This window comes from Spea bombifrons, chromosome 2, assembly GCF_027358695.1.
Source record: "Spea bombifrons isolate aSpeBom1 chromosome 2, aSpeBom1.2.pri, whole genome shotgun sequence".
In the NCBI taxonomy this organism is placed as follows: Eukaryota; Metazoa; Chordata; class Amphibia; order Anura; family Pelobatidae; genus Spea; species Spea bombifrons.
This window is the reverse complement of record NC_071088.1, coordinates 12,184,893-12,208,010: the sequence shown is the minus strand read 5'-3', so window position 1 is coordinate 12,208,010 and position 23,118 is coordinate 12,184,893. Positions and strand designations below refer to the sequence as shown.

Genomic DNA, 23,118 nt, shown 5'->3' with positions numbered 1-23,118 from the left:
CCTAAGCAAATGAAAAGCTTTTATTGCACAACTTGCTGCAAAGTATGTACAATGTAAAGAACAATGAAGACTGACAATATTCTGGCATGAAGCCCTGACAATTTAATCTTCTTAATTGGCGAAAGCCTTCTTTACATTGATACATTGTAGCAAGTTCCCGGGAAATGGCAGGTAGAAAATTACAAGAAAAAAAGGATTATTTAAAAAAAAACAAAAAACAACCAAAAAAACCAACCTTGCTGTCCTGAAACCTACTTAACATTTTTTTATCTTAACACAAATTTTTGTTTATTTTTTTAGAGGTGCTTTCTCAGTTATTCATTATTTATATTAATAATTCATTACAGTCCCTCTTATCTCAGATTCTTGGCTTGGAAGCCCAACCATTTAGTCTTGGTTTAGCGACACTGTATATAAATTAGGGCTCACCTCACCTATACATTTGGTTTTGGAAATGTGGGAACGTGTTTTTTTTTTATCTCTTGTTACTTGAGTACGGTTTTTGCATTCATTGAATCGAGCCTAGTTTTTGCCGTATTGACATAAAACTCTGTTTTCTAATCTAGATGTTTAACTTGTATGGATTTTGTGACCCATAATGTTTTCAAGAGGCTAAAGCGATACCCGGAGCCCGTCAATAGCGTCACTAACCATTTATGAAGTGACTGAAGGGGACACTTTAGTTGACACTTTAGTTGAAGTTAGAGGTAAGGATGGGGGGGCTAGCTTTACCAAAAGTAGCTTTACGGCCTATTTTGTAAGTGAGGCATTTACAAGACTGTATTAGTGGTATTTCCCTTATACAGTATTTTACATTTTATAGTATTATTGAATAATAATAAACACAATTGTATGCTGTTATTATGCACATTATTGTGGTTTTTAGGGCTATATATATATATATATATATATATATTTATATATATATATATATTTATATATATCTGTATGGTTTCCAAAGAGGGACTGTGTCCCTTAAAGAAGTATACTTGGGAAGTATACAGTTTGCATGATCTGGTAGAAAAGTGACTCCATGTTGAATTCATTGAGGCCTAATGTAAAGTATTTTATTCTTCCACGAATAGCAGTAATGAAGCCGACAGAACTACATTATTGATGGACTAGTCTGTCGAAGAAGTTAATTAATTAAGCGTAGTATGTTATTGGCCCTTATAGACGCAGACACGCTAAGGAAAAATCTGTATTCTTTCAATGCTGCATTTATTTCATAAATAGTGCAAAAACAGTATAGTTTTGAAAATGTATTCTCATCATGTGTTGTTCTGCTCCCCTCACTGACTTTTTTTTGTAAACCCCTTTAGTTTTAGCAATAGAGTCGGGGTTTTCATTAATGTAAATGCGCAGACGCCGGCTCCATTAACTTTCTTCTGAGGTGATTAGTCACAGCTGTGTTCAATTATGTGGTAATGTAGTGTTAAACATTAAGTTTCATGAGGTAGGGCTTGAAGAAAGCAAAGATACATTATAACCCGAAATCATTTCTTTCTAAATGTTCCGCCAGTGCCCCCAGTGCAGCGTTTACAGACCTGTCTGAATCTTAATTGGTTTTAGCAAAGGTGCAGAATTTGAGATTCAATGACTGGTCTAAAATTACCTCTTCAGGAGCAGCGTCTAGACAACGGCCGCTAAAAAAAAGCAAAAAGTAATATCTGTTCTTAAGTTGTTCAATGGGGTCCATAGAAAATTAGGAAGTGTAAAACTGATACGATTTGGGAAGATTATCTAGACCACCACATCTAGAAGTTTGTATATAAGGTCAGTTCACATGATACCTTTGACTATCTCTCTCTCTAGCTCTCTCTCCCTCCCTCTCTCTCTCTCTCTCTCTCTCTCTCTCCTGTCTCTCTATCATATCTTCTCTCCTCTCTTTTCTCCTCTCTCTCTCTCTCTCTCTATCTCTCTCTCTCTCTCTCTCTCTCTCTCTCTCTCTCTCTCTCACTCGACTTGTCGCTGGTTGCATTCATTCATGCGCTGCCAGGCAGACCCTGAGCCTCTGTGATTCTTTGAGTGATTGGGAAAGTGTATGATGGGTTCAGTGCGCTGCCCTCCACTCAACTTACAACCTAAGATATTTCTCAGCAGGAGAGCTCCCTTATTAACACCTTAAATGCCACTGACATACAGTAAGTTTAATGGGCTATGAAACCCCCCATGAGTATATATTATATTAAACCAATTTTGAAGCAATAAGAATTCATAAGCAGACTGTAATTCCCACACACTCATGTGAACCAGTACCCACATTATGCTCACCTTGCCATTTGTTTTATCCAGTCCCAAAAGTTGGCACACTTGGTGTGGCCTGTAGTTTGCTGCCTGCGGCTACACATATAATGATGACATGTGGGATATTAAATATATCTGTACATTTTTCTTTTGTATGAGTCTGGGTTTGTATCAACGGAATCTGGAAATACATTTTTGGCTACCTAAATTAAAAGCTATTGTGCAATAACTTTGTATTTTAAATATCATGGACTGTGAGGAGATACAAAATGGCATGAGTTAAACATGTATGTGTGATTGACTGATTATCACGTTACTTGACTATGTGCCCTAGGAGCTAAATCCCTAGTTACTTTTTCTTTGCAGTTGTCTAGAACCTAGATGGGTCGTTGATAGCGTCTAGTACCCTGTCTGTCACTATTACACCAAGTCAGAAGTGTATTTGCTTAAAAAATAATAAGTGAGTGATTATGGAAATAGTGCAGTTAACAGGGGTTTGGAAGACATAAATTGGGAATCTGAAGAGAGCTGATGTAATAAAATATAGTAATTGGACAAAGAGCTAAATTGCATTGAAGAATCAATTTTGAAAGATCAATGTTTAATATACAGTATGGACTACATGCCAGGAGGATGGACATTATTCTGCTTAAAAGCTACAGTAAAACTGCCATGACTAAGACTTTTGGCTAAAGGTTTTTGTCATATAGCACGTTAAAAGTCTTTTTTTCCCAGAAAATATTTGGCAAAAACCTTGCAATAGTCTATTCTAATAGATGCAGGTCTAGTGCGGCTTTTGCTGTAACAATACTTGGCATACGAAAGTGCTGATCAGTTTAGTTGAAATCCTATACCAAATGCCAAGTCATTTAATAATTGTTTTAAATAATAGTGCTATGTTTAGTTAAGTGGTTACATGATTGGGGGTGAGGGTAGTCTTGTTTAGCTATTCATTGTTTATAACTCCATGAATTATGGCTAAATATTTAACCACCCAAGCTGTAATTTGCATTAGTAAGTAAGCCATGGTTGGAGACATCGGACAGCATCAAAAGAGTGGCACCAAGACGTTAGCTGCAGATCCTTTAAATCCTGAAAGCTGTGAGGTGCGGCCTCTATGGATCGGACTTGTTTGTCCAGCATCCCACAGATGCTCAACTGGATTGAGATCCGGAGAATTTGGATGCAAAGCCAATACCTTGAACTCGTTGCTGTTGTTCCTCAAATCATTCTTGAATCATTCTTGTGCTTTGTGGCACATTATCCTGCTGAAAGAGGCCAACGCCATCAGGGAATACCGTGTGCATGAAAGGGTGTACATGGTCTCCAACAATGCTTAGGTAGGTGGTACATGCCAAAGTAACATCCACGGTTCTCCAGGCACCTGGCCATCCACGTGATGTAAAAGAAAACACGATACATCAGACAGACCAACTTCTTCCATTGCTCCGTGGTCCAGTTTTTATGCTCACATGGCCATTGTAGGTGCTTTTGGCAGTGGACAGGGATCAGCATGGGGGCCCTGATTGGCCTGCAGCTATGCAGTCCCAAACGCAATAAACTGTATTAACTTTTTCAGCAATTTGAGTACAGGAGCTCGTCTGTTGATTTGGCCACATGGGCCAACCTTTGCCTCCCACGTACATGGCTGTCCATCACCCTGTCTCTGGTTCACTGCTTTTCTTTCCTTGGACCACTTTAGATAGATACTGACCACTGCAGACTGGGAACATCCCACTAGAGCTGCAGTTTTGGAGAGAGAGAGCACAGTGAAGTCACCATGACATCACTGGCATCCATAAGGTGTATTGGTAAAATCTGAAAATGGTCCATATTGGAATAAAAACATTGCACTTAAAACTACCATGTGTACATTTTCTAAATACACATTATAAATGGTATTCCATCATTATAAAAACGATCTAATTAAATGTATTGCTACATGTCAACGCATATATTCTCCTGTTTTAGGATGTCACTCACTCATGTAAAAACTGATTATAAAGGAACACGTGGTATATAAGTTGATTTATTAATACCATGCTGAACACACGAGGTTACACACCAAGATAATGGGATTAAGTCATATTTATTGTAGGGATAGTAATGTTTAATACACATTTTGCTTAAATCCAACAACTCATTGACTAGGCATCTCTAACACAATAAATGTAATGCCAGGGGTGTGTGCACCATTCCAATGTCTGATTTCACAACATAAGTCTGTTTGTGATGTCACAAGAGATCTCATCCGCTGTATGTTTGTCATTGCTGTAATATCACGTTATGCTATATGTTAAATGAGCAAAGCTAAGGCGTCAGAGCATTTACCCCTGAAACACTTATCTCCTGCTCTTTTCGAGAATGCTCAGGGCCTGATTCTGTGCGGGTTGTGCATTGTTTAATCTGTCACTGATTCTCAAAACCACAAATAAAGAAATGAAAGTGCTTAATTCTACACCTACAAACAGATGCATTCAATAATTATAAGGCTATTATTCCAAAACTACATTAAGACACCCCAAAGGAGGTGAGAATACAAAGCCCAACTGAATATCTGAAATGAGAAAGGACAGGTTAAATAATGAAAATGGGCTGTTTGGCTTTATTGCAAGAAAACATATATTTATGGTAATATATGAAAAACTCACACATTTGATTTCACAGCTGTATATGGATCTCAGTCGATTGGACTGCAGCTGTGAATTCAAATTAAGCTTATTGACCAGAAAATGTACAAATGGAAATAAACTAATGCCATCCAACTGGCATGAACTTCATGGGGCATTTAAATTAAAACATTACACATAATGTGTGCACATGTATCCAGGATAATCATCCTCTAGGGCCACCGACAGTCTTAGACTTAGGGTCTTATGCTATTGGATGCCAGTAGTGATAGACTCTTGGCGGACAGCGACTGGATCATAAATATAAGATCAACATATGAGTCTGCATTTCCGAGGGTGCACAGAGGGACAGGCGGATCTGCAACATCACAAAGATCTTTTGAAATCCATGAACTCCCAAAAAATTATATTGGCATGGAAACCGTAACAAACAAGTTGTAACACCGCACACCAAGTGATACACAAAGCGAAACAACTTAACCCTTTAAACCGTAGATGCTGTTGCCTTACAACTACTACTCCAATACTTTAGTTGCAAATCACTTTTAAAAACCTAATCCTCTATCCTGATTTTCATGAATATTGCACTTTATTGCCCAATGAGTCTGTGTCTTTGTTTTGTTGTGGATATTCTATCAACCTATTTCACGTTATATTGGTTTGTAAATGGGAGTGATGAGTGCATGAGGATAAAGGAACATTAACGAAAACTCATCAGAACCTTAGGATAAATTGCACATTGTCATCTCTCTTTGTGACATTTGATCCAGCCAATGATCATTGTGTAATTTGATAAAAGGTTGGCGCCAGGTGTATTAGTAAAAATAAGCACAACTGAATTTACCTTCTACACTATTCAGTCATCTATTATTAGTTTCACTAATGATAAGTAGTTTTCCACTGCCGAAATATAGTTGGATTAAGCAAAATTGATTGCACATTAACTATTCTGTCTATTATTTTTCTGAAATATTACTTGAGGAACACAACAGAGTCTCTGTTCTTCTTCTCCGAAGTACATTCTCCTTTAGGTATCTCAATCTGCGTTCATGATTTCAACTGCTTTTTTTTTTCTTCTTTTTCTTACTAGCTTAAATGTGTCTACTACCCGTATCTATTCACTAAACAGCGAGTGCCATGAGAGTTAGTAGGGAATGTGAGTTTCCAGTAACAACCGGTTCAACACTGCAACATATGTTCTATTCTGTTTAGGGTTGCATATAGGATGATGATTGACTGATGCAAGTCCCGCTTCTGTTGAAACAGTCAGTGCTGGCTGTTATTCATTTTTTATTTTTATTTTGCCCATAAAAATATTTACGCCGCCCTATAGCCTACATGCCTTCCAGCACCTTCAGAATAATATGCCTTAATATCACTGGTTGACCATGCTCTGATTATTTGATTTGATGGACATTTCATCATAGAAGACAAGCATTTTTTAAATTTTGAAAGGCCTGGTTGCTTTGGATGTTGAAAATGTATTTAAAGCAAGTCAGCTGAGTGAATGGCAGCGCTGTTGTTAACCATTTCATGAAGCAAAGTTGAAAATCTGTGAAGTAGCCGTATTTATATAAATTCCAAATCTCCATGAAAGCACACTCCAGTCATCATATGCACTTTAATACATATGATATGCATGGGGAATTCAGGCCTAAGATGGCAGTCCCCCCAACGCAAAATTGGAGGGGTCTTACAGAACGGCGTCTTGGTGCTGCTAAACCAGCCCATTGGTTTAAACCATGCCAGGATATGATGACGTATCCAGGAGGTATGTGGGTGAAGAAAGAAGAAAAAAAGAAAGAGAATAAGAAGATGAATAAAAGAAGATGTGAGGCACAGAAGCACAATTGGAAGTGGGTGCAGAGAAGGTAGGGAGATGTTCAGAGAGTGTGAAAGAGTGGGAGTGAAAGAACTCACGGATTTCGGATGAAAAACCTTAGCTTTTTGCTTCGTTTTTCATCCATTTCATGTGGGGTCTTTCATTAAGTTTGCAATTTGTACGAATCAGAAAGTGTAACACACACTAACATGCAAACTCGTTCTAACACCCACATACTCATACATTAACACACACACACATACATGCTAGCATCATACACTAACACACACACTAACACCTTACATTCCACGGCTCTCATACACGGCAACACCATATACTAAAACACACTCACTCTAATACTATACACTAACAAACACATCCTCCTTACCTCATGCAGAATCCTATCTTCAGTGCTGCTCACATTCTCTGTGCAAGCTGCAGGACCACGAAACCCGCGCCCTTGCATATAGCTGTCCAGATACAGCCATCTTTATAGTGCTAAATTTGATTTTTTTTTAAAAAATACAACTATGCATATAAGCTGTCTGTAATGAAATTAAAAAAATGTTGCATGACTTTCTTACAGGATTCATGGCTTAATTTTACAAGTTCATGATCATGAATATGTTTTTTAAAATAGATAGCATAAATAAAATTAAACCTAAGCAGATGTTTTCAGAAAACTATTGGACATGTGCAATTATGTAAGTGATCAGGAGTCTGAGCAAATGGTGTAGTAATGTAAGACACAGCTGTTCGGAGTGTTATAATCGGACAGTACATTGAGCTGTGTGCACCTCCCAGCTGTCCGCTATGTATTATAAACCTGGCGATCTCAGTAAAGTCTCTAAACATATACTAAAACAACCACTCTGCTAAACTACGGGGTCTATTACATAAGGGCAGGATATATTCGCAAATGAGTTAGAAGGACCAATCTGGACCTTTCTTAGTAAAATCACTAAGTTCTTTTTTTTTTTAAATTACCATTAAGTAGGTTTGAAAGTTTAGAGAATTTGCTGATCGCTCTACCTTATATAAAAATGCATGTGTATGTATGTGTATATAACAAACAAGAAACTGTACACACGGCTTCCAAAGAGTGTTCAATATGTGTGTGTGCGAGCGTGCGTGTGTGTGTGTGCGTGCGCTATGTTTGTGCACTAAAAAAATCTAAGTCTAAAGTCTAAGATCTCCATTTACTTCCACATTAAAGAAAGAAATGATGGACCACTACTCTCTTTTTGTCAAAACTGAAAATTTTAAGTTTCTGCATAAAACTTTTATTATCTCCATAACAAGGCAAGCCAACAGAAGAAAGCATATTAAGGAGACAGTCCATTGCTATCTGCTATATCATGGAAGTCAGCTCCATGACATATGATAGGTATATACATTTATTTAACAAGAAAAATAAAAAGTAACGAGGACAAGAATAGGTCTGTATTTAACTGTAATGTTTTTCCTTGGATATGGTTCAGCACCGATATCACTAACACTACTTATGAACAGATAATGTTAGAAACAGACTACAAAATACAAGCCTGTTATCTATTAAGAGGACTCCAGCGTATTGGAACTTGACACCTGCAACTAATTTAAACCGTACAAGACTTTGGACTGGATTCTAAATTGTTTCCATTTAAACACATCGAGGCAACAATAACTGGCAGTCATCCCTTCGGTGAAAATGCAGCTTTCTTCAGTGCATTTGTAAATTCCAATCTATTTATTTCGTTTATTAAAGATACTTCTAATAGCCTGGAAGAAGATTTAGGTCTAGTATAAACTGGCACAAGCATTTCAAAGAAAATTGCTATTCATTCGCATCAATATCATGGTAATATGTTTACCTGAACTAGGAAAATTGCCCAATGTATAAACATCGCAGTTTAATAAAGCCAGTGATAAAACGGTAAGAATGCACAAATTAACATATAGAATACGGAGGAAATGGCACAACAAAAATACTAGCCTAGTGTTATTCTTTCACACAACTTAAACGTACTGTTCCATCTCTTCTCTTCAATTTAACACTTTCCAACTAAATACAGCATTACAAACACCATTCCTAGTACCGTTCAATGCCCAAAACCTTCACAGAAGTCCTTCTTTAACCAGATAACATGTAATCTCATTATTTTTTTTCATGGGAATAAACCTTCGGAAGAAATGTATTAGTAGAACAGCACCTTTAATGTATCTCTTTTATGGTTAAGTACAGAAGATCAGCCTATGTAATTGTGTATGTAGATTAAGTGGGCAGCTTAGTAACAATAATAATATTGACTGCTATTTTTTCCTGAGCCTCAGACTCAGACCTTAACCCCTTGATGACAATTGCCGGTCCGGGCACATCACGGAAAAACATGTCATTAACGACAAATGACGTGCCAGGACCGTCATTTGTTAAAACGGGTAAAAAATAATATTGACTGCTATTTTTTTAAAGAGTCCTTGGTCTTGTCTTAGATTCAGGGTTACTTTATACTCAAATGCATTAAGGTTTGTTCAAATAAATATGTGTTTAAAATGACAACAGTCCCTGAGCAGATTTTTTTTTTTGAAAATGTGTACATTTATGTTTTTTTGTAAACCTATACTGAAAATTGATAACACAAAACCATCATTTATGATTTTTTTTTATAAAAAAGGTAAAACTGATGAATTCCATGGTAACACTGGTAGAAAGTGTCAAAATAAATAAACACATTTATACATTTCCTGGAAGCTCACATCTAGTGCAATCCAAGAAGCCCATGTTTATCTTCTTTTTATCAACCTTGTGAGTCACAAACAACTTTGAAACTTGTTTTTAGCAACAAATACAGCATTGGGACATATGGCTATGTATTTCTCAAATGTTAGCTTAATGGAAGAAATGTTCCATACATATCTCCAAGGTCTTCTGAGCAACACAATATTGCATGTAGGTTACCGGATTTCCCCATTTATAAGACGCACCTTTTTTCGAAAAATTTGGGGTCTAAAAACAGGGTGCGTCTTATACAGTGGTTGTAGATTGCAGTTTCTACTTCCCAGTACCTCCCTGCAGTCACACTGATGATTGGCCCCGCCCCTTTCTGACTCACTGATGATTGCTCCGCCCCTTTTCTTATAGCGGCCAAAGTATAAAATTAATATTTGGGCTGCTGAAAGTTAGGGGAGGTGAGGGTTAATTTAGGGGCAGTTATGGTCAATGGGTTGTTCACGGTTAATTTAGGGGCAGTTATGGTTAATTGGGTGTTTAGGGTTAATTTAGGGGCAGTTATGGTTGATGGAGTCTTTAGGGTTCATTTAGGGGCAGTTATGGTCAATGGGTTGTTCACGGTTAATTTAGGGGCAGTTATGGTTAATTGGGTGTTTAGGGTTAATTTAGGGGCAGTTATGGTTGATGGAGTCTTTAGGGTTCATTTAGGGGCAGTTAATGGATGGGAGTGATGAGGATGATGAGAATGAATTTTATGATAATACTTTTTTTTTTTTTCAAATTTCTGGCCTCAAAATTAAGGAGCGTCTTATACATGGGGAAATACGGTACATTACATAATCACACGGAAACCACATCAAGAGTGCGCAAAGCGGTTTCAACCTAAGAAATTTTCACGGATGAACCGAAAACGTGCAACTTGTGATTTGGAGGGAATAACTACCCTAAACATCACAATAACCCCCACAAACTATATATTCCCTAAAAGACCATCCCTTGATTACTTTAAAGAAATGAAACTTACCTTTCTTAGTGGACAGTAGCAACCACAAATCTAATGACAACACAGAATTTTTAGTTTCTTTCTCTACCATTTCCAGTCAGACATGTTTTGGGATGGATCCTGCACACTGGGCTAGATGGAACGAGGAAAAAAACCCATACAATGAATCTCCCACTTCTCCTGAGCACATATGTGTGGTATGTAGGGTGACCACATTTTATTTCTGCCATTCAGGGACACACTATGAAGCGCATGAGATCACACACACAGGTATGTATGTATATGTCTAAATACCGTATTTCCCCAAGTATAAGACACTCCCATGCATAAGACACACCTTAATTTTGGGAGCCGAAATGTAAAAAAAACAATATATTACATAAAGTTATTGTACTGCCTGCAACACCACACAATCTCTCTCTTATGACTTGCATAGGTGGCACACTAAGAGTTAAAACGTCATTACATTTGAGATTAGGGTGTCTTCTTTCATTTCTCTGTACTCCTGTACTTTGTTAAATCCTTTCAAGTATTTAATTGTTTCTAATTTTCCTATTCTAGGCTACTGTAAAAAACAAAAAAACAAAAAAACAAAAACACTGTCCAACCGTTTGGAACTGGTATATGGAAATGTAAAAAAATGCTATTATGCTTTATACTCTTTCAAAGCTGTTAAAATTACAATACTTTGTAATATACTTAACTTTTTGTGCAATAAAATGGACCCCATACAGTGGAATGTTATTTACCCTTTCAATTTTATGCTTTGTTCCTTTTGAGAAAATGCGCTAGCAGTATGAAACGTGTCTCAAGCAGTACATTAAAACGATTAAGGAAACTTATTTAAGCTATTTAGTCTGTAGTCTCAAGCCTTCTCACATTGTAGTATTAATGCAATCCATCACCGTTCAGTCTTACAGCATTGATGTTAATAATAATGAATGATACATGTGTTGGTAAAAGAGGGAACGATGATTAAATTTAATAACAGAATTCCGTAGGGCTTGAATGGGTTTGAACGAAGACACGTTCTATTCCAGCAGATTTTTACAGATGGTGATGACTGGTGTAAATAACTGGTGGCCATGGTTGTTGCATTTTTGGGGACATTTACAGGATTTTAGTAGTATAACAAGCAGGGGTGTCAAAAAGAATGCCCCCTTGTCTTAAAAGGTCTACCAAGACATCTTGGGGCCTACATGAGCTACATGAGCATAAAAACGTAGTGTGCAGCCACCCATAAGCCGATGTTGGCTGGACTTATAATGCTATGAAAAAGTATTTCCCCCTTCCCAATTTCTTCTATTTTTGCTTATTTGTCATATTCAAATGTTTTTAGACAATCCAAATCATTCTAATATAAGATAAAGACAATGTGAGTACACACAAAATGCAGCTTTTAAGTAATTATTTTACCTTCAATAAGTAACCAAACTATTCGATAACTGACAGCAAATCGTTTTTACTGCTGTGGAGGAATTTTGTCCCATTCTTCTTGGCAGTTTTAATTCAGCCACATTGAAGGGTTTTTCAGCATGGACTGCCTTTTTAAGCTCATGCCACAGCATCTCAATCGGATTCAAGTCAGGACTTTGACTAGGCCTCTCCAAAAGCTTAATTTGCTTCTTTTGAGCCATTCAGAGGTGGACTTGCTTGTGTGATTTGGATCATTGTCCTGCTGCATAACCCAACAGCACTTGAGCCTTAGGATTTTCGGGTAGAGAGCAGAATTCATGGTTCCGTCAATTATGCAGCCCCAGACCATTACACTACCACCACTGTGTTCGACTGTTGGTATGGTGTTGTTATATGGTGGAATGCTGGGTTGGTTTTACTCCAGAACCATGTCTTCCACAAAATATTATCCCAAAAGTCCTGGGGTCATCAAAGATGTTTTTGGGTTAGCGGTGCTAGCAGTGTGTTCTCTTTTGCACAATCTCTTTTGCACAAGCCGGACACTTCTGGGAGGGTTCCCCACTGTTTTTTCCATGTGTAGATAATGGCTGTCACTGTGGTTCGCTGGAGTCCCAGAGCCTTATAAATTGTTTTATAACCCTTTTTAGACTGATATATGTCAATGATTTTGTTTCTCATCTTTTTTTTATTAATTCTTTTGATCACGGCATCATTTGCTGCTTTTTGAGATCTTTAAACCTACTACTGCAAGACAGGTTCTATTTAATTGATGTTTAAACTCAAGGGTTGGCAGTAATCATGAATGAGCCTGTGTAGCAAAAATTAAACCTAATTATCAATTACAATTGGTTAATTGGTTGTTTTAGTAACCAATGGGACAATTACTTTTTCACACAGGGCTAGGTAGGGTAGCTTTTTTTCCTTTTAAAGTGCCAGCTGTCATGTCGTCATTGCCAGTCTGGCCCTGGTGATTAATGTTAATAGATGAGTAAGGTGGATATCGGATTGCTGTTCTGCTGTTACCTCTGTTGTGAACCTGTTGAAAAAATCAAAAACTAAGAAGAATAAAGTAAAAAATGGTGTGATTTAAACAAATTGTAATAGTAGTGATAATACTAAGAGCTGAAATGTTTTGTGAATAAATAGGACTGTGTGCTGAAAGCAGGAGTACTTTCAATTGAGTTGCAAGTCACCAGTAGTTATAAACCTGAACTACAGAACAGGCCAACCGAGGTCAGAATAAACAATGGTTGAAACTCTTACATCACATCTAAAAATAAATAATGAAATACATTTTAAATAATGATAGTAAAGTTTCTTTAATTTCTATCCAAATCATTTTTATGGTGTAATATGAAGAAACAAAATTTGTATATCACTTTCGCTTTTTTTACAGGTCAAAAAGTGTGTTATGCAGACTATAAGCACCCTTGCTACAAGATTGCTTATTTCCAAGACTTATCAAGACGCGTTGGGTTTCAGGAAGCCAGGCAAGCTTGTGAAATTGACGGCGGCGCTCTTTTAAGCATTGAAAGTGAAGCTGAACAAAAACTCATTGAGAGGATGTTACAAAATCTAACAAATTCAGCTTCTGGAATTTCTGACGGGGATTTCTGGATTGGCCTTTGGAGAAATCTTGAAGCTATGGCTTCATCAGGAGCTTGTCCAGACCTGTACAGATGGTCCGATGGAAGTGTTTTCCAATACAGGTACAAATCGAGCGTATAATACCACAAAACTACTACACATTATAGTGACCGTGTTACAGAGAATTTACTATAGTAAAAGATTAAACAGCTTTACAAAATATGCATAATAGCTGGTATGCTCACTTTAAGAACTGCCCTAAAAACCTTTTAGATTTACATGTAAGATAAAATGACTTCATATATATGTAGGGCTCTCAAAAGCTGTTTTTCAAATCAAATACAACTCTACCACAAGCATTGATATTCAACTTGATTGGTGGTTCAGTTTGACAATTTCCATGGCCCAAGGCATAAGCTTACTGTAGATGTTGGCCATTATTGAGTTAACAGTGGGACAAAAAAAGTTTCAATATGATTTTTTGGATGTAAGTGAGGACTGGGTAATGCCCCCAAGTATATTTTCTTACTTTTAATCCCCATTATTATGACATCATAAACAATATATTTTTATTTATAACCTCCTCCCCACTGAGCACATTATGGGGATGAGGGTTCCGCTGCACATAGGGTAGAAAAAGTAGGGGGTAACCTCAACCACCATTGGTTACTAATGGGGTGAATCTACTAGATGTACTTTGATTTTAGAAGATGTTTTAAACTTTCATTTTCTGCTAAACTGGAAGCACTTGCTGTTAAGTGAATAGACGTCCCATTTCTCTCAAGAAACTTAATTGGGTATCAATGGCGTTTTTATAAACCCTCATTGAGCCTCACAAAAAGCCCTTGTAACGGACTTCACAATGGTTAAACTTATTTTGTTGAAGATCCTTTAAACTTTAAAATTAACACAGATAACATAAATGTAAACATTTTAGAGTAAAATGTTTCTAAAATGTAAAACCCAAAGTGTTCTTATACTAAAGGTATTGCCGATGTCATAAACAAAAGCTATAACCAAACAAAGATTTTAACCTCGGCGAATACAAGCAGCTAGCGCTATATTTGATATATAACAGAATGCCTTTCAGGGGAATGAAAATGTTACTAATTATTGCCTTATCTCTGGCAGAAATTGGTATGCAGATGAGCCGTCGTGTGGAAGCGAGGCCTGTGTAGTGATGTATCACCAACCGACTGCAAACCCTGGGATTGGAGGCCCATACTTATATCAGTGGAATGATGACAGATGTAACATGAAGCACAATTTTATTTGCAAATATGCTCCAGGTAGGCGAAACAACCTATTCAATGGTGAAATTTTATGGGTGGCATAAAATTCTCCAGAAACAGCATCTGTATCAGACATTTTTTTCCCCATATTCATTGCCTCTGCCTATAAAATGAACACAGGGAAGGTACATTTTAAGAACTCTTTTTACTAGAACAGATATTAGTAGAGTAATAACCCCCGGTACCACAGACACACCATGTTACAAGGTAAAAGTAAAAAATGATTCATTGTTCTACCTTTAATAAAGAGCTTTCAAGTATAGGTTGTCGAGCTGATGTGTTGGGCAGTTCTCAAATATTCTGAAACCTTAATATTATTGTGTCATTGTAAAACACATTTAAAAATAGTCGCCCTCAAGTTTGACACATGAATAGAACATTCAAATGTAAGTAAGTAAATTGTAATGGCCCAATTTAGTATGTTTATAGCATGAATACAGTTTAATAAGTGTATTATTTTTGCTACAATTTATTCTTTATGAACACCTTAATTCTCTGTTTTAGGTCATGACCTTGAGGGTATAACCTAATAGATTAATTGCCATTAACCTATGTCATAAAAAGATGTCCCTAGAGTACCTATGAGGATTAGTTGGTGGAGATTTTGTGACATTGGATAAGGGGTAGATGTAGGGTTAGGTAGGGGTTAAAAAACTAAAAACCTAAAAAAATAATAGAAAACGGGAAATTATGAAATTATGAACGATAACTAATAATTATTTGGGAATATATGGTGGTTTTCAAATCAGGACAGATTAAATAACTGATATATTTTTGATATTTTTCCTATAGTACCAACTGTAGTTAATTTATGTGCCCATAACACTGTGAATCATATTTTTTATCATTTTTTTAAATGTATTTTATTCATAGAAATAATGGCTTACAAATTATGAATATCATTTAAAAAAAATATTGTCCTAAAAAAAATATGTATTATTTGTGTAGATCCACTAAGTTAGAAATAACGATTGAATATAGACATATCAAAAACATGGAAATTGCTGTGGTCCTATAGTGAAAAACATCTCTGGTCCTTAAGGGGTTAATTTTATCATATCATCTATCATATCTGTTTTTCAGTTAACATATGGTAAAGTTGTCAGAGTGTTAATATTTGTGAATATTCAAAGATGTATTGATTTTATTTAAGATTAATGATATTCTGTATATACCGATCAGCCATAACATTATGACCACTGACAGGTGAAGTGAATAACACTGATGATCTTCTTATCATGGCACCTGTCAGTGGGTGGGGATATATTAGGCAACATTAGTGAACATTTCATCCTCAAATTGATGTGTTAGAAAATGGGCAAGCAAAAGGATCTGAGCGACTTTGAGGACCAAATTGGGACATCTAGATGACTGGGTCAGAGCATCTCCAGAGCTGCATCTCTTGTGGGGTGTTCCGGGTCTGCAGTGGTCAGGAAACGTGTCAAATCCAACAGACGAGCTACTGTAGCTCAAATTGCTGAAAAACATAATACTGGTTATGATAGAAAAGTGCATTGCAGTTTGTTGTGCATGGGGCCGCGTAGCCGCAGACCAGTCAGGGTGCCCATGCTGACCCCTGTCCACTGCCGAAAGCGACTCCAATGGGCACGTGAGCATAACAATTGGACCACGTTTTTTTTACATTACGTGGATGGCCTGGTGAGCCGCCTGGAGAACACATGACACCAGGATGCATCCGTGGAGGACGCACCTCGCAACTTACAGGACTTAAAGGACCTGCTGCTAACGCTGGACACCACAGCACACCTTCAGAGGTCAAGATCATTGAAATCACAGTTTAATATCTAGTCTGATCTTCTCAGAATTCTCCAAGAATACACTAATAATGGATATTTAGTGTATTATTCACCTTAAAAAAGAGATCAATGCTAGAGGTTTATTTAACCAGTTTATGCAAAAAAAAATAAATTTACTTTGACATTTAAAGACAAATGCTGGACTGCAAGGTTCTCGTCATACAGGGTGATGGTCAGGATATGTAGCATATTAAGTGTGATTAGAAGTACAACCCTAGTTGGGAACCAGTTGATTTTGAGCTAAACATAAAACAAAGATGGTCAGCGTATAATGCACTTTTGGCTGGTAAGTAACAAAGGATAGAAAAAATGTCACATAAAGGCTATATAGTTTGTATAAAACATACAAGTAATGTAAACAGGCTACAGAATGCTTTGATTATAGTCATGGCTTCACAAATAATTTTCATTATATATTGAAGTCCTATAAAGTTTACACCATATGATGCCTCTAGGACAGTTTAAGAGAGTTTCATGGTAGCTTTAGCTTTGTGGAAAACGTCACTATTTGTTCTATCAATGAAGAAATGTACAAAAAAACAGAAAAAAACTGAGGCTCTTATGCAACATTAAAGATTTGAGGGGTAGGTGCTGTGCACTATGGGTGGGTGCATTTCTATTCCGATATACTTCATAGAACTGCATACAACAGCAATAATTCAGTACATTAATAATAAGAGCATATAGACTATATCTAGGAATTATTAACACTTAATAATATTATGGTTTTTTTTTTAATCTATTTTGTTACTTGCGTCTACCGAATACCAGAATTTTCATGGGTATCTGTACAGATCTGGAAAAGGACCAAATTCACAAATGGGAGGTGGCAAGAGATGGCTGGCATAGGAGGCAGATGGACAATTGCCCCATGGGCTGCTTTGATTTCATATAGCCCATATAGCCACAATGGCATCAGGAAAAAAAAAATAGGCAGCTTTCTAAAAAATGAAAGAAAACGCATCTTTTATAAATAAGAAAGTCTCAGGAAAAGTTGAGATTAGATGAAAAAAAAATAATTAAAAAAAATAAATATATATATTATTTTTTTTACCTTTCCATAAATAGAAATGTATACCTAGGCCTAGGATTTGGCATAATTTTTTTTTAAAAAAATGATTAAATCCAATAACAGGCCAATTATAAAATGAATTTATTGATGGCTTCCCACAGGAGATAGTTCTACAAGAATCAATATCCATATAATTTTTAGTGAGTAGTTTTTTCTTTTTAATCATGACATTATTAGAGAATGTCTAAGCTTTTATCGATATTACAGTACATATATGTCGTTATATAAAGTGGCCAGTCTAAATGAAATGCACACCTTTTTTCAAATTACTTAGTTTTTTTGATGATATAAGCCAGTAATAAAGATAGGAGTTTGAATGTGAGGTGGTTCATTGGTCCAGGATTTGGTACGAAGAAATAGAAGATCGGACAGAACAAGCATTTTAGCTCCTTTCTTGTAAAAACCACAAGTATTAGAGACGTTAGGTGTGCCACGGGAGCAGCAAATATTAACTTTGTGTACTTTTTTAATTGCCAAAACTGAACAAAAATAGTTAATAAGTTAATCCTGATGTCCAGGTTGATCACATGACTTTTTCAATTGTGACGTTTACATTTATATAATAAGCAGATTTTCCTATATCATGATATGCACATGCACAATGATATAATGTGTATTTATGAGTAACAATGAAATGGAAATGCATGCATATTTATGCGTCCAGGTAACCAGCTCTGGCTCACATAATGAGTTGTGATGAGCAGAAACTCTTTTTTTTTTTCTTTTTATACTAGTCTGTAAATATTCTCCATTTCACACAAAAGTCTTGTCAATCTGTAGTAAACACATTTTTGTTGATTTACTGATAATGGAGATTCCAGCTGAAAAAAGTGTGATTTTTTCCCCCATGTTTCTGCTCCCTGCTTTATTTTATCTGGTGTTGTGGATCTTTATGTCTGTGGGAATTTTATTTTTTTTTTTTTTAAATTTCATCGAGCCCTAATTTTACTAAAAAAAATCATTACTATACAGTTATACAACAATTAATTTGGCATTGTTTTGAATACGCTTCCATGTAAGAAAATATTTTCCCATATGAGCCTTACTAGTAGAATCGCAAGATACTTAAAAGATACTTAAAATAAATAAACTTCCAATTAAAATCATGTTGCCTTGTAGTAAATGCCATATTTGTAAATGCACTATATATTATCACTCAGAATTTACATTACACTTTACTAGTATTTGCCATATAAAAAAAAAGATGCAGCTGTCAATGCCCTGGAGCATATCAGCCTAAACACATAAGAAGAAAAAAAGACAAGTAAAACTGTACAGTAGACATGTGCAAATGAGCCAAAAATGGATTGGACAAATTATTTCGTTTGTTTTTGGTCCATTAGTTTTCAGACAACAAATTTTGTTCCCTGAAAATTCTGTTTGGCCCAAGAGTTTGCAGCATTTTTGATTTGGGAACAAAATTCCTTCTCCGGTGCTCACATTCACTCTTTCACACTCTTACATTTTCGTTCAATCTCTCTCTCATGCCCTCTAAATGTATCCTTACCTTCTATGCTGACCAGAGAGTTAGGGCAAAATGTCAGAACTTTCAGTGATGTCCTCTCCCCTGTTTGGAGGATCAGAAATTGTACGTCACTGTAAGTTACGTCTGCAGAGATGTGGATGAAAATAGAAGATTGAAGATAGAAGAAAAGGGAAAAGATAACAAATAGTAGATGAAGAAGATATGGAACTGGAAGGCTGTGTGTGAGAGAGTGACAGTGAAAGAGTGTGAGTAAATGTGTGCCCACAAATTGTGGATGAAATGTTTTTGTCCAAATTGAGGGGGGGGGGTCTGGCGTTATTTTCTGGGCTTTGTACAAATCGCTAAATTTTCCTAAATTCGGTAAATTGTTAATTCATACGACTCTGAATGCACAACTCTACTGTACAATATTACATATTATCGATACTTATACTATACTAATACTATGAGATACTTTATCTTTCATCAGCCATTTCATTAAAGATGTCCATGACCTCCTCTCTAAACACAGAGGAGAGGGGATATGATCTTTAAAAATATTTGGTGCTGACCTCAAGAGCAATTCCAGAATCGTAGAATGTAGAAGTCGTAGAATGCTTTAGTGTTGTAGAATGCAGTGTTTATTCCAAATGCCTTATCACGAGACTCTATATACACGTGGCTTATTAACTATACACTTTCTGGACTATTTCTTTCCTTAACAGAAAATATCCTAGAGAAAGAATTAGGAGACAGAGCAGAGCCAGATTATGGTAAGATAATGCAACACCAAATAGACTAAAAGTGTTCTGTGATCCATCTAAAGAATCAGTCTTTTAATGGGGAAGTATTAAACGTGGATTGTTATGGTATGAAGGGATCTTCAGCTAGAGATTACCTATCCCCCATGATGAGGTGAAGGGAAACATGTAATTATAGGTTATATTAATGGTAGGATGTAGAGATAATCTTGTAGAGTCTTATTTATGTGGTCTTAAAATGTCCCTTCCTGTCTGCCTTTAATTCAATAACCGGAAGTAATATGATACGGCTTTGAGATCTGTAGAACCCTGAATATTTTTTACACTTAGACGGCCACAACCAAGAACATCCATCAAAACAAAGATTTCACAGACAAACAATATATTTAGAGTTCTTTTGTTTGTTTCAAATAAGTTGAATAACTTATTATTTATTTTTCATTTTAGATCCTTACTCCCCAACAACAACACAGAGGATGCTTGTAACAGGCAAGCCAGAGGACTCTTCTCATGTAATCATCGCAGAAACAGGTAATTTTATTCTATTAACTTGAAACAGTTCAGCTAGAATTCATTTCTGTGGGGGAAAGGCTTATTTCATTTTTCAATAAAAGCCCCAACGTGCAATAAATATACCCATAATATGGTTGTCAGACTGAAGAGAAACAGCTGCGTGCATTGAATCTCGGAGCAGTAATTAAGGTCACGAGAACAGTTGATCATTTATTAATTACCAATAGTTTTGAAAATAAGAATAAATATGATTATATTGTTATTTAAAGAAAGAAAATTAGATATGTAAAATGGGCTCCAACATGTAATGGATAACAGAGTACCAATATTTTTTTTTTCTAGGAATAATGCCAAATCTAATTTATGTTATTATACCCACCATACCATTACTCTTGCTCATACTGGTGGCGCTGGGAACCTGCTGCTTCCAGATGCTTCATAAAAAGTAAGGACATTTTCGTACAGTTGACCTACTATAGAATCCTCCAGTCTGTATATACCAGGGTAGAACACATTTAACCCTCGACATCTCCCATGATTACATCCCCGTAAGTTACCTTTGTTACATAAAATTGTTTTTACAACATGCCTAGATAACCACTGAGTGATGTGATCTTCAATATTAACTTTACCTTCCAGCTTACCACTGTCAATATAGCTAAATCTAGAGGGGGTTGCCAAGCTAAATGGTTAAATTCTATTTAATTAAAAAAGCAATGTTTAAGATTGATAGCTTAATGAATCATCAGGCCTTACTCATGTCTGCGGCGTCAGCCAAGGAAATCTATTTTCTTTGTCAGTTTCAGACTGGAGAACTGAATTTCAGATGGAGGCATTGCTGGATTTCTAATAATCAATTAACCAGCGCTAAGAACCAAGCTTTGCAGCAACAGGGAAAAATCCTTACATATAAAATAATTGGTTTTTTTTTTAGAAAATACAGAGAGAAAGTTTCATAGTTTTAGAGTTGCACATTTGTCAGATAAATATATTTAGTTTTTCTATAAGGGAGAACAATGACGACTTGCTATGTTTATCCAGAAGATTGAACTTAAGTGCAAGACGCCATCAATTGATTAAAATACAAAATAATTTTTTTTATGAGATATTTGAGATAGACGGCCATGTTGGAACTTCACGTTTAACCCTATCATCTTTTTTATTGTTTTCTGTTTTCCAGCAAAGAACGGTCAAAAACCAGCCCAACTCAATCCACCCTGTGGATTTCAAAGGCCCCGAGGAATGACATCACAATGGAAGTTTAATGTCGCAATGACTCATTTCACTACAATTCAAGAAAGATATACAACAGTTTATTTTCTGGATGGCTGCACTACAGAGTATCAGCTTGGAATGACTTACCATTCAGCATCAGCAAGAAGAACTAAAAGCTCCCCCTGGAGGCACATTTGAAGAACTCTTTTATAATGCTCTGATTTGATTCTAAAGTAAACAGTAATTTGTGTCTTGCTCCATTAAAAGCAAACAAACTATGCTTATTTTGCTAGTGGAAATTCTTGAATAATCATACAACTAAGGAAAAAGGACAACCCCCCCCCCTTGAGATTTATACAGAGAAATGTTAGGTACGCCTGACATGATTTGCCATAAGAATGGTCGATTTTGTTAAATTTTCTCCTGTATTGTACTTTTTGATGTACTTCCTACAGTATTGCTATGAATATATATATATATTGTTAAAAATGTATTTATCTTTGCATAAAGGTTTGATAGAAATGAAATGGGGAATGTTTTTTTTATCTACAGTTTTAATATACCATATAAAATGGATTATCCTGCAATGCATTTAACTCAATGCCTCCTTGAATTTAATCTGTGGAAAGGTATGTTCCCTTTGTGGGGTTAGAATGGTGTTTAATGGGCTTTTTTTTTTTTTTTTTTAAAAAAACAGAATTTAAGTTAAATGCTAGTTAAATGCCTTTGTCTGACATTTCCAGTAAACGTGCATATGTATTTCAAAACATGATAATCTTGAATGTGCTGCTACATAATAACTCCATGTGTTTGTCTTTCTATTTGTGTCTGTCTGAGTCTCTCTTGTATTCCTCTGGCTTCTGTAAGTCATCTGCGTTAAGGTAATGTAGGCCCTAAAACACTTATTTAATAAGATTTATCAGGAAGGATTGCCTATTTCAGTCTAAATGATGTATTTCATTGTTTCTGAATGTCGTTGTTTCAGTTGAACATATCTTCTGCGTGGTAAATAGCTGGGAGGCAGACAAAGGGGCAAATGTGAGATTCTGCAGATCTTCCCATGCATTTTCAAGGGTAACACCACTGAAATGTAAAGGGATCACACAGATATCAGAAGCATCAAAGTTCATATGAAGGCTGACATTTCCCTGTAACAACCAAAAACATATGACGTTCCAGTTCCCATTGAAGTACAATAGGAGTGTTCCACTCATTAAGTACATACAGTACTAGTATGTCCTTGATGTCTTGGAATTCATTTACTCTTGTTAACAAGATTGATCTTGGGAACATGAATGACTTCTCGGAGTGCAGTCTTGTAGGGATGATGATTTCAACTGTTACCACAATAGTAACATTACATCAATTAATAGCCATACTGTTGCAAATTTAGGCCACAAAAAAAAATGCCCCACTCTGTCCAGAAAGTAGAATTTTCTTCCCCAGAAGGAAAGATCTCACAATGTACATGATGGTACAGAAAAAGTTGCATACAGCATGATACCATTCAGCAGAAAGTGTCTCTTTTCACAAGCAAAAAAGCCTTCTTTTTACAGTAACTCTCATGA

General features: G+C 36.1%; 1 protein-coding gene across 1 annotated transcript in view; it reads left to right on the top strand.

The window, feature by feature from the left end:
• Positions 1-22,369, top strand: part of CHODL (chondrolectin) — a 31,446-nt gene extending 9,077 nt beyond the window's left edge. Inside the window, exons 2-7 of the mRNA XM_053456847.1 lie at positions 13,225-13,537; positions 14,547-14,704; positions 19,787-19,834; positions 20,270-20,353; positions 20,678-20,780; positions 21,516-22,369. Of these exons, the coding sequence (XP_053312822.1) occupies positions 13,225-13,537; positions 14,547-14,704; positions 19,787-19,834; positions 20,270-20,353; positions 20,678-20,780; positions 21,516-21,600 (791 nt within the window). The 3' untranslated portion in view covers positions 21,601-22,369. The remainder of the gene's footprint in view (positions 1-13,224; positions 13,538-14,546; positions 14,705-19,786; positions 19,835-20,269; positions 20,354-20,677; positions 20,781-21,515) is intronic.
• Positions 22,370-23,118: the final 749 nt, after the last annotated feature.